Source organism: Balearica regulorum, chromosome 3, assembly GCF_011004875.1.
Source record: "Balearica regulorum gibbericeps isolate bBalReg1 chromosome 3, bBalReg1.pri, whole genome shotgun sequence".
NCBI classification, from domain to species: Eukaryota; Metazoa; Chordata; class Aves; order Gruiformes; family Gruidae; genus Balearica; species Balearica regulorum.
In genome coordinates this window covers 72,286,364-72,299,574 of record NC_046186.1, presented here as the reverse complement: position 1 = coordinate 72,299,574, position 13,211 = coordinate 72,286,364, and the positions used below count along the sequence as shown (strand labels likewise).

The 13,211-nt window shown below is 39.1% G+C and overlaps 1 protein-coding gene across 3 annotated transcripts in view; it reads left to right on the top strand.

Annotated features, from left to right (window-relative positions):
• The window catches only part of UST (uronyl 2-sulfotransferase), a 229,035-nt gene that overhangs the window by 84,530 nt on the left and 131,294 nt on the right, over positions 1-13,211 (top strand). For all 3 annotated transcript variants that reach the window (XM_075748443.1, XM_075748446.1, XM_075748445.1), the window contains exon 4: positions 2,748-2,827. In XM_075748443.1, the coding sequence (XP_075604558.1) occupies positions 2,748-2,827 (80 nt within the window). The remainder of the gene's footprint in view (positions 1-2,747; positions 2,828-13,211) is intronic.

Here is a 13,211-nt window from a genome sequence, read left to right as displayed (position 1 = left end):
TAAAAAAAAAAAAAAAAAAAAAAGCCAGGAGCCAGATGCTGTCCTGTTCTCTGTGCGTCTTTCCAGACTCCCTTTGCTCCCAAGGCAGAAGTGGCTCAGCTCGTCCAGCAGCAGGTTGGCAGGAGCCTGCCGCTGACAGCAGGTGAAGTGCCGTGGGAAACGTGGTGATCGTGGTGCTGCTGTCGTGGGAAGCCGCCTGGCACTGCCAAATTGGTACCTGCCCCAGGGTGAACTGAGGGGCCAGGGAGGCTTTGTAACACTCACATATATCCCCCCCCCACGTTTATCTAGCAGTGTTATATTAAAGCTGCCTGTCTTTTTAAACTCAGTGAGATTACTTTGTATGGGTATACTATCTTTACATCTCCATATTTATACTCTAATGATGGTATTTATTCCAAGATGAAATTACAGTGGTGACTTTAGTGGCATGAATAGAGTTTTTATCCCATATCAATAACTTCCTTCTGCCATCTTCCTCCCTTCATTCATGCAGATGGAGTAACACAGGTAAAATGCCAATATGACATAAAGCTTCGTACAGTTTTGAGAATTTCACTTCTGTAACTTGTCTAGGTAAAACCAAGAAAAGACACTGAGACATCTGATGCCCAGCCTCCAGAGTCTCCCCTTGTTTCATTCTGCAAGGTGAATGAATATAACTTTTTGGCGGAGAAACTTACCAGTGCTAAAGAAACGTCCGCTTATTTGGTTTGCTAGGAAGGCCTTTGTCTCTTCAGAGCATTAACAAACAATACCTAATTACTTTGTGGCAATTATTGCAAAGTTTCCTGGCCTTTCTAATTCTGATCTGAGCAAGTTCTGCTCTTCAGGTTTATGAATTTCTTGCTCATAGCATTTATGAAGGAGCTGTGTAAAGACCTGTTTGTACTTGAATCAAAGACTCCAGAGTCCAGATATGACTAAATAAAGCAAGGGGCCATTCCCTTCCTGCCTTTTAAAAAAAAAAATCACACATCTTCTCTCTGTTTTCTCTTGTTTCTCTTTTCCTTTCGTATTGTCTTTCTTTTGGTGGTCGTCTCTTCTTAATGTTCCATTCCCTTGGGTTTACAGCCTTTCTCAGACCTAGTTATATACCTTGATATACTAATATACCTTGATATAGTTTCTCAGACCTAATATGCCTTGATGTACTTGAACTAATTTGACAGGAAAAGGCCCATCCTGAGAAGACGGACAAACTAAACTATTTGCTTCAGTGCTCGTTATACATGTATGTGTATAAAGTTGTTGAAGGCAGAGGAAAAGTAGGGAAAAGCACGTTACTGTGAGTACTTTGTTGTTCAGTCCTAGAAGTTAAATGGGTATAGCTTGTGTTGTCTGAACAAAGAGGACAGGTTATGTATCCTAGGAAAAAATGGAGAATGGAAGATGGATGAGAAGCAGTAAAATGTGACATACAGTGTAAAAACAATGTCAAAATATCAGTATATCAAAACTGGGAAATAAAAGGGAAAAAAAATTGGCAATTGCTGTCCCTTAAATGTAGTTTAATATTTCTGATGACACAGGCATAACTTTCTACCATGCTCTTCAGGCTTTTAGGGCAGTAATTCATCATATGCCAGCCAGTTTATCTTGACCACATACCAGGCTGGACCCCATGTTTTTCCTTATTTTGTCTATGTCAGCTGTAGCATTCAAGTTTTAAGAAATAGGGAGGTTTTTAATTAATGTATCCTTAATGATGTTTAAATTTACTACACGAATCAATGTAACTCAAACCAGAATATTTGGTTCACCTTCTCCTGTATGTTTTTTTTCTAGTTTATGAATTTCTGTTACTTTCTGTATTACTTTCTACTACCCAGTTTGTAAAATCAGTAAACCTACCATTTCAAATGCATTTGTGTCCAATATCCGTAATATAACCTGCATTTGAGCACAGAATAGAAAATCTGAAAATAAATCTTAGGAAATTAATAATGAGGAAGCAAAATTAACCAGGACGTCTCAACTCTCTAGCATGATGTCCCACTAGACACTTTCAGTTTCCTCTAGATCATAGCTAGAGCTCAACTTGCACAACACAGATAATCATATCCACAGTGTGCAGTCTGCAATATATGCTGTTTACATTATTCTAATGATCTGAAAATTTAAATATAATATCTTTTAAAAAAAAAAAAAAATGGTGTGAATGTGCCTGTACTAGAACTTAGCATCATCTTTCTAAAAGTGCCTTAATTTGTACTCTTAATTTGCTGTAATAGTAGGAGGAATGGCAAGTGCTGATTTCTATAATATTTAAACAGGCGAATCAGTCAGTGTTTTGGCAATGTTGGCAATTTTTATTGTTATATGAAAATGGTCATTGGCTCAGCTGCTGCTTTCTGTTACAGTTTCAGACATTTTACATTTTGGCATTCTGATGAATAGAGCCAGTGTCTGCAGAGGGCAGCTGCCACTTGCAAAGCTCTGGTGCATGTTTAGGCAGGGTTTAGGTTTTTCCTTTAGTTTATACCTTTCTTTAAACTGATACCCACTTTTGGAAGTACATAAACTCCATGATAGCAGGATGGTGTCTGCAGCTTAACCTTTCTTGCTTAGACATTAAATGGTAGTCATGCTATATTGATGACAGTGTTTGGGAGGGATAGTGGGGAAAGAGTTCCTGAGTAATTCAGACTTGAAAATTACATCATCATATGTTGTTTGAGAGTGATATTTGTCTCAAAATGTGTGTTGACATAACATTGAAAATTTGATTTGTTAATTCTTTTTAGATGGAATTGATTAAAAACATAAGCACTGCTGAGCAGCCCTATTTATTCACTAGACATGTTCATTTCCTCAACTTCTCAAGGTAAGGCATTTTTTCAGTTAAAAGTCTTTTTCATTGATTTCTATTAATTGTAATACATGAACATTTTCCCTCCTTTTTTACACATAAACAATACAATGTGCTTTTTTTTTTCCCCTTCCTTTCTGGCACTGGAGGTCACGTTCAAAAGTTGGTTTGTGGCTTTTTTTGCTGCGCTCTCTTTGCTACAGAATAGTTATGTGCAGTATGTTTGTGAAAAGCCAGGATGCTATTTGCACGCCTTTGCCTCCTTGATGATCTTGGTTTATTACGTTTCCAGCCAACATGAGATGGTAACTTGGGTCTTTAAACTGTGCACTTGTATTTTAAAAGTGGCAGCAGACTGTTGTGAATGTTTCATCTCTGTATAGTCAGATGCTAATACAAGACTGAAAACTCCACTGAGTTCATTAATTTTGTACCTGGAATGACTGTTCATCAATTTAACCAATTTAATTTTGTTCTGACAAAATAGTCCCCATTCCACAGGGTACAGAAGCATTTATAAACCGTGCAAACAGGTTGTGCTCTGTATTATGGGAGTGCAGTCCCTTCTGGCAGCTATTTAAAAGTATGCACCATGATTCTAGAGACATTTATAGCATGGAATGTGAAGAAAATTGAATTTGGATGAAACTTCTGAGGAATTTTTGGAAGGATGTGAATGAGTGATGCCAGTTAGCATTTAGCCAGGACACAGAGGTTAAAACTTACTGCAGATGGTTATTGCCTAGGCTGTAAATCTAATTTGGAAATTATATTCAGGAACCATGCCATCTGTGCCACTAGGCTGGACTCTTCGCATGTAGATAATTTTTTTTTTTTTGTAGAAGTGTGAATTTTCTGCAGATCTTTGCAAGAGTTTGCCTAACTTCCCAGCATTTTGTTATTTCGTTTATGTAGGAATGTCGGTGTGTGCCCTTTGAATGCATGGCTTCAGGCATGGGTAGACAGTGTAGTAAGAAATGATAAAAAAGGAGGGGGAGGCTGTTGGGGTTTTTTTGTTCTAGAAAATAAAATATTTTGAGCAATTGGAAATTCCCTTGACCTATAACTTAACTATGGGCATGATTTCATTACATGAAAACAAGGGTTAAACAAAATTCCCGTCTTCCATGTTCTCTATACTGATTCCATGAGAGTTCCATTTCTTTAAAGAATAAAACTCGTTTGAATAGGACTTCACATCTTTGGTAAATGAGCTCTCTGCTGAAATGCAAGATCAAACAAGAAGCCACACCTGAGGGTCAAAGGGATGTTTCTGGATTAAACTGATTTTTCAGAGATGGTACACAACATTAGGTACATGAGAAAAAGATGAACATCCTTACCTCTTGCTGCTCCCAAGATCCCATTTTCTACGCATATGGTGCATCCTTGCCACATAGGTAACATGTTTCTTCTGTAGTGTATCCATGAGATTAAATAGCTCTACATTTTTCTTCCAACACAAATTTTTGAAAATATATAAATATTGTATTTGGAGCTTCCTTTTTGGCTGTTCCTTGCAAACCTGAAAAATGTATTTTTCATTTTATTGGGAGGATACTTGGTTTAACTAGTGGCTGTAGAGTAGTGAAAAGGCTGATGAATCTTTTAAGTGAGACATCGTTGAAGTCCATCAACATTGCTTACTTTTGTAAGTGTTTTCTAATAAATTAAATATTTATGAAAGTTTTAGTCTTTAGTTTCAAAAGTTATTGGTGGTGTTACACCTAATAGTGAAGTAGGATTTTGAATATTTTCTCTGTTCCTTAATTCTAGGGTGATTTTTTTTTTAATTGAATTTCATTAGGAACTGGAGTGTCAAGTATTGATTTTGCAGAAATTTCAAGAATGTGATTTATACACATTGTAAGTATTACAGTATTGTGAAAGTGGTTTTTTTGAAACTATTCCTTTATAGACTCTCTGTAGTGAATAGCTGAACTCAAATTGTCTATGGAATATGGTCCTTCCGATTTGCCCCAGCTTTTCTGCCAGCTCAACATAAAAGCCATGCAATATCCCAGAAACTAAAAGAATGATGGTCAAAGTATCAATGTGGAGTTTCCTGGCCAACAGCTGAAGACCTGAGACAGCAGCTCGCCATGACCAGCCAGCACCGTTGGGAGTGGGACGGATGCCCAGGGATGGGTAGGAGACAAGTGACTCCTGACTGCAGGCTTAGGGCAGCTTCAGATCTGTAAGTCTCAAAGTTCAGCTTGAAGATTGAAGAACCCTACTTTGGTGAAACCCCTTGCTCCTTCCCAAGGAAAGGGATGAGGCTTTCTACATACCGTTGTAGCAGAAATGAATTTTTGCAGGGGCAGCCATCCTGGGCATTAGTCCAGTGACCAAACTTTCTTCTCCTGTTTGGCATTTTATACCTTTGAAACCAAGCTTTTGTTTGCAGGAAGAGATAAGGAATGCTTTATTCTCCTTCCTCCTGTGTGTATCGAGCTGGCAGACAGGTAGAAGATAGAAGGCATGTTATCTTTGCTACTCTTTTGGTAAGCTTGAAGGTCACTCTTGGGACAAAAGGACTCTCTTCTGCTCACCTTGCACTTCTCTACTTGAGTGCTTTCAAGATCTGTAGGGATTGCATTAAGCTGTGTAGAGCATATCACAAAGGTTCTAGAGAAGCAGAGAAAATATAAGCAGAGTTGTGCAAAACAGCGGTCTGCTTTGTTTTCACTTATTGATGGTTCTCAGCTTCCCAAACAGTAGTAAGAAAAATCACTTGGATTTTTGTTTGACATCACTGATGTGAATAGCAGCAATGACAAATCACTTGGATTTCCCCTCTTTGCACCCTGCACCTGCTTATAAACCTGTCAGCACTTAAAGCTCTCTGATTATTCAGAAAAGCATCACAGCATTTACTTATGGTTGTTTACAACTGAAAAAAAAGGGACTATATCTTCTTTCCAGAAAAAATGTCTAGTGGAAGTCAGCTAAGCCTTCAGTGGTGAATTTGAGCACATGCATGTTTCTGAGGCACCATTAGTTTTGCTGAATAAAGTTCTAAAAACTTGAAAATCTCATCCTGACCTGAATGCTTGCCAGGGCCATTTTCCCCTCATTTTTGAACAGTGTTTTAAGAGTGCCTGCTGGTTCAGCGGAATAAATGAATCCTCGTTTACTCTGCTGCATCTTCATCTTTTAGCTCAGTATTATCTTTTCTCAATCCAAAGTAGTGCAAAGAGGCGGACAAAAAGATAAATCTTAAAAGGATGCATTAAAGCAATCTTTTTTGTGAATTTTTACAGACATAAATCTAAGTAATTGCAGCTTCAAACAGAAGATAAAAATAAGTTTCTTTCTCTTCTTTGATGTGAGTGCATTTCTACATAGCACTTGTCAACAGGTGAAGCTTGTATTCCCGGCGGTTTGCAGCTTCTCTCCCCAGTCTCTCCAGTGCAGCTAGGGCTAGCTTTGGGAGACAACCCAGTGCCTCGGGAGGGTGGCTACTCCATCCAGTCCATTTTGGGGCCGTTTCTCTTGGAGAAGGTGGTGCTATTTATTGAATTCTCCTTCACTTGTGATTCCTGGGTGAGGCTTTTCATTATGGTTCTGTGGTCATTGTTCTGCTTGTTTCATCCTAATTGCTGGACTGAGCTCTCCATACCTGGCTTTCTTTTAATAACCCTACTTGGAAATGTTCTTACACACAGAGGTAAACGTTTAGGTGCTTTTTGGTTTCATACTGGCTGTTGCTACTAGGGCTAGCCAAGCTTGGGATTTTCTTGCTCTTGATTGGAGAAAGAGTCTATTTCTCAGGAGTCTTCCGTTAAAGCATCCAGGCTGCATTTGAAGGCATTGAGTTACGCTGCCTCTGCCACTTCCTTGGGCACTTGGTTTCAGTTGCCTGTCAGCTTTACAGTCAAATTATTGTGGATAATTTCTAATGTGAATTTTTCTGGCTTTTGCTCCTTATTGACTGAAATGCTGGTTTTGTTCCCTGGTGTTTCTCCCCATGCATCTGTCTGCCACTACTGTCTCCAAGCACCTTTCACTCTTCCTTTTGATCACAGGTACTCTCAAACCTCTTGCCAGTGGGTGTTTTCCTCATCTGTTTAATAACTCTGTGAATCTTCTCTGAAACTTCTCCAGTACTTCCATAGTCTTCATTAAGTGTAAGCATCAAACTGTTCTCTGCACCTATATCAGCTTCACTAATGCTAGGAAAAAAGCCCTTTTGCAGTCACTACGCTTATATCTTCTAAAGCTACAGTTCCGCCAGAGGAATCTGGTCTTTCCAGGCAAATTGTTTTTCCAGTGTGTTTCCTAGATCCTTTCCTAGTCACTGTTTACCAGGCTGTCATTTCCCATTCCTTCATTCCTTATTCTTAAATGTGTCAACCAAGGGGAAAAAAATGAGCAACATGAAGCATGCAAAATTACTAGCTACTGTCCTACTGCAGTGGATGTTGGAAGTAGAAAATTCTTTGAATAAAAATTAAAAAAAAAATTAAAAAAAAACAACAAAGAAAATCACCCTTGATATTTATGTGTACTCTCAGAATGCTGAGATCCGTTGGCCTATGTTAACAAAAGACAAGAAAAAACAACGTTTTTTCTCAAGTGCCCAAGGAGCTCTAGAACTTGTCGGTCATAACCTGTGCTGTGGTCTGCAGCGCAAGGAGCAGAGGGACCCACCTCCACTTGCGCGGAACTCAGGAATTCAGGAGGTTTGTCTCCACACAGGGATGTGTGCCTGAAAAGGGCACACTGCAGGACCAGGATGACAGCTATCATTTATCTTTGTCATATTCAATTCCTTTTCAAAGTCAGTGCTGCATGTATATAAAATAAATGTGGGAGCCATTAAATTAGTAAAAATACGGATAATTTTTTTTGTCTCTTTCTGGATTGAAATGTGTATACTAATGTTGCTAGGAAAAGTATCCAAAATGTTAATCAGAAGCAAATATGAAAGAATGTCTGTACTTTAAGCAGAAAAAGATTTGTATGCTGATACACTTGCTGAGATTTTAGGTGTTATTGGTAGACCCAAGCAATACAGTGTTAGAGTGCAGAAGCGGTGAAGAACTGGAATTAGCCTGCAGAGAGACAAAAAGCTGTTTCAGGATAGTTGCAGGTTGTTCGCTGTGCTTTGTTATAAATGCTGTTTGTCATCTATTTATTTACTTAGCCTGAGAAAAAATTAAACAGGAAGAAGCTTCAAGTTTGTGGAAAAGCCCCACTTGACCTCTGACTTAATTCAGCAGAAGATTACTAACTATAACAGTCTTTGGGCAGCTACTCAAGATGCTTGGTGTGCACTCCAAGTGTCACAGATTTCAGAGAAGCAGAAAGAACATTTGCAAGAATGCACAGGGGGTGGTGAGGCCACGGTTTTGGGTCAGGATGAGTCAGGGATGGGGAGAATTGCGCAACTCCTGTTTTGGACAGAGGAAGACAGCTTTCCTCCCTCTGACCCCAAACTGTTATCTTCCGAGCATGCACTTACGGACCGCGTGCGGTTTGGGCAGAGCAGGAAGCTTGGCCGCTCCCTCCTGTCTTGGGGTAAATGAATGTTACAGGGAAATGTGTAAAAAACCTAAAGACGTGCCTCAGTCAGTGACTGGTAAGTGGCTTTTGCTTGTTTAAAGGCTGGCTGATTAGGTCAGGGTAAAGTCACAGGAGGTAGAAGCATAAAAAAGACCACCCAGAGAGAGAAACAGGCCTTTTCATGTCTCACTGGAGCCGTGAATTCTTTACTTTCTGCAGTAGTTACAGGCCACTGGGGAATGGTCTCCTTTAAAATTTCCTATGATGTGGTAAGGAGATGCAGAGATAAAGCTTGGACACAATTTAATCTTACATTTTAATTAGCCCTTATAATTCAGTTCAGTATGTCTTATTTATTCCAAGCCAGGATGAATGATCACCCGGTGTTAATATGTAAGGAGTCATCCTTTCTGCACTCCTCACATATTGGAGTTGAAGTTGGGCTGCTGCCCTCTTCTTCCTCTCAGCCGCAGCTTAATATCTGTGGCGTGTATTTACCATATGTGTGCGTGTGCTCAAGGGGAGGGGGCAATCCTTCCCTTTTAGCATAATTTTCTAAGGAAATAAGACTCATACAGAAGTTCCAGCTGCTCTGCGTGTCTTTCCAGTTTCCCCCGCACACCTAATTCCTAAATAATTTCTGAACCCATTAGCCAAATTTGAAAGGCCAGTAGAAGACTGGGAGACAACCACACTGCTGCAGATACATCTGCTGAAGGGAATGCCAAGGAAAACAGAGCTGCTGGACCTTCTGCTGGGTCACAGCCAGCAGCCACCTCCCTGCACCCTGCTTGGATGCCAGCCCCAGCTCTGCCATCTCCCTCTTGCTTGCTGCTTGAGGGGTGTGGGGGGACAGGTTTTGAGGAGAAGAGAAAGATCTGTTGGGTCTTCGGCTTGGGAAGGTACTTGCCAACATAAGAAATATTTCTGGTTTTCTGTTATTCATTAGCAGAGCTAATGAGTAAAGTTCTTGTTTTGCTTGCAAAAGTCTATTTTGGTAGACAGTCTGTATCGGCATTACTGATATTTTTTTTTTAGTACTGTTTTTTTAAACAGACACAATGGCCAACACTAATAAAAATGAGTAAATCAGGCTGCTACAGCAGCAGTGTCATATGCAGCAGTGCTGATCAGTTTGGACACTTTCCTTCAACTCTGACCTGAATTCTGAATTACAGGTAGCAGTAAATCACATGCTGGATGAAGGCAGAGACATTCAGTTCTGGATAAGCCCAAAACTAAACTTAGTTTCTGAATATTGTGCAGATTTTTTTGTTATTCATCAGTTTTGTGTTTTTTCTAATGCAGAAGCAGCTCTAAAAATTGCAGTTGAACATAGTGCTTTGACATTAGTGTTCCCTGTTCTTGTGCTCTGTAAATTGTGTCTGTAGCCAACAAAAAAAAAGAGGTAAATCTTGAAGAATTAACTTGACTGCATGTCACGCGAGTAAGCTGCGTATTTGAAAGCAGGAGCACACTCTGCGCTGACAGCGTGGAGCTTGAAAGCATTGCATGTTAGGTTGTTGATATTTTGTAAGAGTTGGATGATACGTTTGCCATATTTTATGGCAAATAAGTATCTTGCTTTGCCATGATTTAACCTATGTATGTGTCTCTGGTCCATTGACTTGGAAATAAAATTTCACTTTTAAATTTTTGTATCGATTGGCAAGGTCAGTAAAGCCAGGGTGATTCTGTGATGCTGTTTTCATTGACTTAAGACGGAGTCGTGGAATATTTGTCACAATACTCAGATTTATTAATAAAACTCGAGGATTCTTGTTTTCTCCCTTTCTCTGAAATAAGTAATACCACACAGGGTGTAGAAGTTTTGCAGAACATGCCTATTATGTGTTTCAAGTGTGCTCCACTAGCTTTTGAAAATAGCGTGCTGGGCAAATGCAAGGAGCTGGCATAAAACAAGATGCCGAATGTCCATGACCCTTTGAATGCAAACGCAGGTGTACTTTGTATGAACAGCAGTGGTTCGGTCAGCTCACACTGATTCTGTCCAGCTCAGCTGTGGGAGGGATCGGGCCCTTTCAGTGCCTCCTTGAATCAACATCTTGAAACAGTGATTGCAGCTTAAGATTATCTACCGAAGTAGCTGTGGATTTTTTCTCCTTTAAAAAAACCCGTACGCACCTAGGAAATGTCATTAAAAATATGGTAATGAAAAAATTACTACTCTCTGGGTAAGCTCTTAAAAGTAGGGAAATGTCAGCTAAACTTACGTGCACGGCCTTAACACTGTGTCTTTATGTGTGTTCATTACGATCTATACTTCTTGCTAACACATCATGAAACACTTTCTACCATCATGTGAGGTCTGCCTTGTAAAGTACACGTTTCATGAAAGGACACATGGTACTGTGATCCCTCCTACATCTTTTTTCCTTTTTTAGACTACATTTTTTCAGTGATCTGAGTATGTGATGATGTTTTTTAACTGTGACTTGATGGAAGGCTAAGCACAAATCTAACGTGCAGTTTGACCTTTGTATGGCCTAAGGGGTTTTTTTGGGTTTATTTTTTTTAAAAACATTGCTCTATGGTGAGTGTTTTCCACAGATTTTAAGATTATCTGATTTAAAATTTATTTCCCTAGATTTCCTGTGTTCTTTGCATGATATACGTATAGCTTTCATTCAGCTGGTAATATGATATTCTCAGAATGGAGATGGATGCTTGAAAGTTAGTTACTGAAGGTGGCATCAGGCATACCACCTAAATTATCCTTTTTTTTTTTTTTTTACTGTTGTTTGGTTTCCATGCTCACATTCACACTGTAGATTATATTACGAGTTTGGGAGTACCTTAATTTAAGAGAGATGTTCATTAGTCCAAAAGAGTCCAAAAGACAATAAAGAGAATGATCAGAGATACAAAAAATACTTACGAGGAAAGGTTGAAAAGGCAGAGAAAGAAAAAAAAAATAGAGAAGACTGGGAAAGAGGGGACTGTGACAACACTTTGGAATTTTGAATTAAAAAGGTTCTGCAGAGCTAAAGGGACCATACGGTTCTTGATAAGTAGATAGGAGAAGTGGTGGTCTTAAATTGCTTCGACAGAGTTCTAGATCAGACACTTAGGAAAAGGCTTGAACAACAAGGACAGCAAAGCAACAGAATAGATTGTGCTTAAGGATTTCAGAGCTGGTAGTGGCAATTACATAGCTGATGCTGTCTTAAGGCAGAAGAAATGGGTCATGGCAGTCCTGAGTCATATCCAGTCTTTTTCACCCTTGTGTAATGCGTAGTACAGACTATTTAGGTTTGAACCTAAAACCTTCATCTTTCAGGAAGGAAATTTAAGTCTTGATTCAAAATCACCAGTCATGGAGAATCTGCTGCCCTTGGTAAATTCTTCCAATACTGAATTGTTCTCTCAGATTGTAAATTGTGAGTCATTTTTCCTCTTAATTTTTCTGAGAAATCCAATTGATTCCTTCTCATTGGATCTCAGAGTATATTTGCCCACTATGTAAAGACTCCTTTTATCAAATTTTTCCCCTATGTAAGCTTTCATGGTAATTTCTTACACGCTGCAGTACAGTCACCTCTCAGCCATCTCTATACTTTTTTCCATTCTCATTCTCTTTTCAAACTGAAGGTTTTGAGTTTCTTGACATTTTTCCATTGCAAGGCATTTTTTCATCCGTCTTGTGACTGTGCAGTGAACTTTGTGCATGCTTTGTTTAAAATGGACTCTGTTAGTGGTCTCATCAGTGCTATGCAAGGCCTTTGCTCCTCTCTGCTCCTGCTTCTCAGAAAAAGGGAAACTAGGATTATTCTGCCCTGTAAGGTCTCACACACTGCTGATAATCTGTTGAGGCATGCAAGTCCTTGCCAGAACTGCTCCTTCCCCGGGAGCGTCCTCTGCTTCTGGTTCTAGATGCTTTGTGGTTTATTTGCTGTACTACAGCGCATGATGTTTGCTTATGTCTTGCTTGCCCTGTGGCTCAAGTTGCTCTTCATCAGTAAACTGCTCCCTTCATTATTCTCTCCTTTTGCAACTTTGTTATCTGGAAAAATGTTATCCGTGGTTTTGCACTTATCTTCTGAATCACAGATTATCATGTTAAACTGTGTAGATTCAAAGCCTCAAGCATTATGATATCCACAGCTCCCTCTGTTTGATGGTAATTACGTAGAATTTCTTATGTGGGACAGGGCAGCCATGTTTTCAATTTCAGTTACGTTGATTTTCATATTCTATACATTGTATACATGATACATACTGCCAAGTTACAGTGATTTTTTTATTATACCCAAGTTACTGTATTTCAGTTTCCATATAAACATTCCTAGCATTATCTTGAGTAGCTCTCTGTGACAGCCATTTCCACAGGACAGCTGGAATCACCCATGACACTCTTGATAAATGTATTCGTATAAGAAGTTGTATATGCACTGCTGAGTGCATTGCAACATCCATTGCATTATAACCTTCCTAAGAAGTCGAGTCTCAAGTTTTTATATGAACATAACTATCTCAGCCAAATCTGTGGTCTCATTGAATTTTGAAGATCTATCTATTCTACACACCACATTTGTTGATTTAGTACTTTCCAAAGAGCTGTATCAGCTGTTCTACTATTTGCTGGAAATTTATTGTAATAATTAGTTTTTCTCATCCTCTATATAATGTGCAATATTTGCATCCCTGAATTATAATGAAATGCTAATCAGAGGCCCAGAGGGATCCTGAGCCAGACCTTTAGGAAGTCTTGAATAGAAGGTATCTGGAATTAAGTGATTTTAAATAATGCAGAGTTTGACTATAGCTGCTGTTAGTGTTTTGTGAAGCATTAGTGTTTTCTCTCTTACTTGTTTCCAGCTGTAACTCTGTGTTCCATAAATGAAAACACAATTAGTATTTCCTTCTCAAG